At 34.5% G+C, this 6,066-nt stretch overlaps 1 protein-coding gene across 1 annotated transcript in view; it reads right to left on the bottom strand.

Moving 5' to 3' along the window:
* LOC106871200 (E3 ubiquitin-protein ligase HUWE1) overlaps positions 1–6,066 on the bottom strand; it is an 89,516-nt gene that overhangs the window by 58,336 nt on the left and 25,114 nt on the right. The window contains exons 3-6 of the mRNA XM_052975961.1: positions 3,698–3,796; positions 2,228–2,347; positions 1,162–1,322; positions 722–800 (exon numbers count right to left, since the gene is read on the bottom strand). Of these exons, the coding sequence (XP_052831921.1) occupies positions 722–800; positions 1,162–1,322; positions 2,228–2,347; positions 3,698–3,796 (459 nt within the window). The remainder of the gene's footprint in view (positions 1–721; positions 801–1,161; positions 1,323–2,227; positions 2,348–3,697; positions 3,797–6,066) is intronic.

The following is a 6,066-nucleotide window of genomic DNA, read 5'->3' as shown; positions in this document are numbered from 1 at the left end:
TTTTTTTTTTTTTTTTTTTTTTTTTTCAGAAACAACTTTACAATGTAAACAGAGAATTTAACAACATAAGTAAATAGTTGATAACTTAGCTTCCTCAAAAGTTAATAGCAATATATATTTTCCAGATCATATTTTCACCCTAGTCCAAACCCTTTTGTTACCATATTTCTGTAGATTTTCTCTGTGTCTCTTTCAATTTTAAATATAACAAAGAATTTAGTCAAATAATTTAGTTAATTTCACAGTGAAAGGGTTGATAGTTCTCGTGATTTACCTTACTGCCAAGCAACCAAGAAATGAGGATTGGCTGAAATAAGATTTTGTATTCTGTAAGGTCTTCTCAGAATTAAGGAATTTCTGACAGTTTAACCCTTTAGCATTCAGATTACCCTATCAAATGTAATACATATTCATTCACATTGTTTTGAATTAATCATGCATTATCTCACACCTTCAAGATTTCAATGATGTGGTTGCTTATTTTTAGAATGACATTGTAGGGTAGGCATGAAAGGTTGGATTTGGATGGTTTAAGCATAAAAAGATGTAGAATATTTTGAGCCAGATATGGCTGGTTTGAAAGCTAAAGGATTAAACTGTATACATCAGATGCCTGAATTATTAAACAATGTTTGCATAAATATACAAAGACAACATATGAGAATACGAAGATGTTTTCACTAAAACATTTCCTCCTGTTCGAACAATTTTATTTCCTTACCTCAGCCAAGTGTGTAAGTCTAGATATGAGACTTTGCTTCTTCTCCACACCCAACCTGGTAATGAAGTTGGAACGTTTTCTACAAAAAACAAATGAGAAGAAAAAGAGAAAAACAATGAGAAAAACGAATCGTTTCTATTACAATTGATCTCATTGCAAATCAATATATACCTGGTGCAGCTCTCCCAGCTTACCAGTTTTCAGTCAAACCGTCCAACCCATACCAGCATGGAAAGCAGATGTTAAATGAAAATAATGAATGATGAAATATTTACAAATATTTTAAAAATGAGATTTCGGCTCAAGCTGGGATGCTCGCTATTATTGTGTTTCGTGGATCTCCAGCCATATTATCCAATGTTGTAAGAATATGTTTTGAAGAGGAAGAGGAATGTTTTGAGGGAAGAGGAATGCAAGGGTTGGCAGCAAAGTTTACTCACCCAAAAACATACAGCAGATTAAGCACAGCAAGGACCACTGTCATATCACATGACGAGAGTAGTATGGTTAAATACTCCGTCGAATTGTACAGGTGTCGGGAGAAGCTGTGTTCTATGAGTAGGGCTGTAAACTGTAGCACCTGGAGTAGCAGGTCCTTCAGCTAAACAAAAATAAAAGCAAAAAAAAAAAAATTTAAATAAAATAAAACAAAAACATTTTTTTATTATTTATTTAATATGCATGAAGAAATTATTAGCAATAACATATTGCCAAAGACGATGTTTTGGATTCCCTGACTATATTCCGAGCAATATTAATATTTATTAGGATCTCTTAGAGTAAAAACCACTTTTCTTGTTATTGGCATAAAAAATATTCAGCTGGAGGAAGGAGCCAAAAAGGTGAAAGCCCCATTTTACATGAAAACTTAATATTCCTATTTCGGTGTAACAACTGAATTACGAAGGTTAGCAAACTTTTCCCTCCTACCCATTTCAAATTCAACAACCTGGATACTCCCACTCCCCACTCCCTCCACTGAAACTGAGTTCCCTGGGACAATGCAAATTCTCTATTGACAACCCCCTTGTTCTTAACACCCTCTGTGCAAAGATGTAGAGCCAACAGCAACCTGTAAAAATGGATACAGAGTAGAAAGAATTCTGTAAGCTATAGTAGGGACAATCTCTCTAGTTCTTGCAAACTTCAGAATAATTAAACCCCCTCATTACATGGAGAGATGTGGCCTTCCCCACAGTGAAGGTAACACATCTAGGAGACCAGTAATCTTGAAGAAAGAATAATATAAGCTGAAGGAAACCGAATGGAAACAAACATGGAGGGTCGTTAGGCCAGAACGCGACATACACATACACGGTTTTCTTTCGGTTTCCTTCTACCAAACCCGCTCACAAGCTTTGGTTGGTCAAGAAAGACCAAGCACAAGGTATCATACAGTGGGACTGAACTTGAAACCACATGGTTTACAAGCAAACTTCATAGCCACACATGCACAAGGTTTCAATATACATTTTAAAAGAATTTTCCCATGAGTGACACACTTACCTTCTCATTGCCCAAAACATCACAAGCAAATGTCCATTTGTTGGAAGAATGGCTCTGGCATGCTTTCTCCAAGATTTCATCAAATTTATCCAAAACATCTACCCAATGGTAGAGTTCACACTGTAAAATAAAACAACAGTTAATCGAAAACAGAAAAAAACTTATAAATCTGTATTTACTGGTTAGATTAACTCTTTCCAGACTATATAGACAAAACATACTGCAGCATGTTTCAATTAATTCTAAAAATAATCCTTATAATAATGACAACCTAACATGGTCAGCTAACAACATCTTGGTGTGTTTAGTGCAGTCCAGTTTTGCTACAAACATTCACACTTAGCTCTGATCAATATCCTGACGTGTTGCAGTTGCTGGTTACTGTAGTAAGCCGTGAACTGTTGTGTCTGCTTTCCTTTAACCCATTGAACTCGGATGACAACCCACCGCTATGATTAACAGACACTGTAACCATTGTTAGCCCACATTGTTGGGCCATATGTAACTTTGGCTCAAACTGTAAAATGACCACAGAGTCTGTTTCGTTTTTCTAATGCTATCATGAATTAATACATTACAGATGCAATATTTTACAGCTGGATACTCTTTGTTGCTAACTGTTAGCAGGTTTTTATGTATTATTTATTATTATTTTTTTTTTGGAAGTAAGGACCAGGAGGCGACACCAGGCTCCAATCAGATTTGGCAGAGTTTCTACAGCTGGATGCTCTTCCTAACGCCAACCACTCCGAGAGTGTAGTGGGTGCTTTTATGCGCCACCGGCACGAGGGCCAGTCAGGTGGTACTGGCAACAGCCATGCTCAAAATGGTGTATTTTACGTGCCACCTGCACAGGAGCCAGTCCAGCGGCACTGGCAACAATCTCACTCAAATGTTTTTACACATGCCACTGGCACACATAAATATATTATTGCAACCAATCATACTACATGGCTAACTTTCCCAATATTCAATGTAGTCTTTTTTTTTTTGTTTTAACTCTTTGCATTTAAACTGGCCACACCAGGCTCAAATATTGTTTTATGTTCAAACCAGACAGATTTGGTCTCTCACAAATTTACCTTACAATGTCAATCACATTGCCAAGATCTTGAAGTCACAAAATAATGCACGATTAATTCAAAACATTATGAATAAATAAGCATTGCATTTAAGAGAGTATTCTGAATGCTAAGAGGTTAAACAGTTGGTTCTTTATTATATGTTGCTTTTTTTTTTCAATCACTTTTTTTGCTTTATTCAACTATTTCTTGTTTACAGTATTTACACCATATTTATTGCTTAAATTATACAGAAATTGACAAAACTGAAGTGTTTATCCCCAAAATAATATCTGTTTGTAAAGGGGGGGGGTAGATAACAACATTCTGTCATTCAACTTTACATTGAAAGTCTAACGATATCAAAACAAACAAGAAAAAAAATTAAGCAAAATATAAAAGATCTTACCTTCCCATAAGTCCATGACTTTATATGGGTCAACTCACTGAATAGTTCATCTTCAGAACAATTCTTTAATCTTTCAATCAGTGCCTTACAGTCAGCAGGCTGAAAAAAAAGAAAGATTAATTTTCACATATAAAGTTAGAATGGCCAGAGCATTATTAGGTCTACATCTCAAAAGGGTTGAAATTCTATATTCTTATCTACACACAGACTTTTGTTATACATAAAATTAAAAGAAGGCAAAGGAACAGGAAATTATGCAATGACCTTCATTAGCTTACAGCTGTTTCTGCTGTAAGATGCAGTGCACACAAAGCTGAGTGACTGTGCATCATGAGGAAGCTATAAGGTGACGCACAAGTGTCCAGCACCGAGTGCACTGCATCTAATAGCTGAAACAGTTGTTAGCTAATGAAGTTCACTGCATAATTTCCTGTTCCTTTGACACTTGTTTAATTTCATATTATGCTCTGTACTCAATGCTTTATTCTGAAGCTTAAGTAAATTGTGTTTTAGCACCAGATTATTAGAATTGCTATACCTAAGTAAAATATGAAAATATATATCAAAACCAAAAGACATTTGTGTAGAGTTGAAATGCTAAGGTATCCAATGAAATAATGTACAGAAATGTCATATCTTTAAAGAAAAATTGTTTTTTTTTGTTTGTTTTCAAACTATTACAGTTTGAATAAATTTAAAAATAAAAATCTAATTTTGTCATTTGAAAACCTGTGTTTATCATTGGTTCTAGAGCAAACAACAAAATGAAGTATGAAAGCAAAGGATGTCAAAAGCCAATACGAAAATTTAATATTCATTTGTGCAGCCAAGAAAATATTTGACAGCAACAGACCATAAGGCAAAATAGTAATGGAAACCAGACTTATTGTCAAAATGGACTTACAGAATGAAATGTATTTATTGATTTTTTGTTTTTTCTACGAATATTAAAAGCAAGTGTTTAGTCTTTAACCAAAAATATCTTTGGTCAATGAAAATTTGATCAGCTCATGGCTGAGACTGTTTCCTTCAAGTTAATCGAATCTACCTTCTTCCTCTTTTGAAGGGTAGCTTTCAATAGCTCAATACGTATACAAGTCACAAAGATTAGCTGCAGACTCTACATGGATGAATGTTGAATAAAAAGTAAAAGGTCATAAGGGTAAATGAAACTCATAGAAATCAAACAGAAAGCTGGTAATATAACTGGAGCTTCCTAATAACATATATATCATTAAACATACACAATTACTAAGGAGCTACTAACAGTCTCATGCATTAAATTGTTTCTACATTAAATTGTAGACTATACAACATGCTATGTAGGTACAAGAATTCTTTCAAGCTCAGTTCATAATGCTACATGTAATTAAAAACCAGGATGCTTCATGATAAGAAAAACAAACAAACAAACAAAAAAGGCAGCTCTTTTGTAATTGTGTACATTAAATGATTTTTATCTCTTGCTGGATGAAGTACTTTTTTATCGAGTAAAACTCTGTGTGTGTGTGTGTGTGTGTAGTAAATGATGATATGAATAGTGAACTGCTAGAATCAAAATGACTTGCATAATTATTTTTAATACATTCTGGCAGATTTGAATGTGAATGTGCTGGAATCTATTAAGACTATGAAATCATTGCATGTGTGTGTATGTGCACGTGCACACACACACACACAGCTACTTGATGTTTATGCATTCTGTGGATGCCTAAAAGAACAACTGGGCACCATTTCTCATTCACACACAAGATACACTTCGTTGTTTAAATTCAAACAAGTGGTGAAATCAATGACAAAGAAATAAAACTAAACAACAGGAAACATCAATTTCCTAACTACAACTTTATATAACTGTGAATGCATTAAAATATTTTTTTACAACAGACCAAAATTTAAGAAAATAAAAGTTGGGCAAATAAAGCTACAACAACAATTACAACAAATCACTGGAATAAATTTAACCCTTTTGTTACCATATTTCTGTTGAAATACACTGCCTTCATTTCAATTCATTTTGAAAGTAATGTTAAATTTAATAAAATAACTCATTATTAATCTGGTGTTTGGAACAAGATTATTTAAAAACAAAAAATTTGTACCATAAAACCAGGAGCATTTTCAAGCAGGTTGGTATCAAAAAAAACTTCAGCCAGTCATCATCATCATCATCATCATCGTTTAACGTCCGCTTTCCATGCTAGCATGGGTTGGACGATTTGACTGAGGACTGGTGAAACCGGATGGCAACACCAGGCTCCAGTCTGATTTGGCAGAGTTTCTACAGCTGGATGCCCTTCCTAACGCCAACCACTCAGAGAGTGTAGTGGGTGCTTTTACGTGTCACCCGCACGAAAACGGCCACGCTC

This window comes from Octopus bimaculoides, chromosome 23 (genome assembly GCF_001194135.2).
Source record: "Octopus bimaculoides isolate UCB-OBI-ISO-001 chromosome 23, ASM119413v2, whole genome shotgun sequence".
Lineage (NCBI taxonomy): Eukaryota > Metazoa > Mollusca > Cephalopoda > Octopoda > Octopodidae > Octopus > Octopus bimaculoides.
The sequence above is the reverse complement of the archived record's forward strand: the minus strand, read 5'-3'. Positions and strand labels throughout refer to the sequence as shown.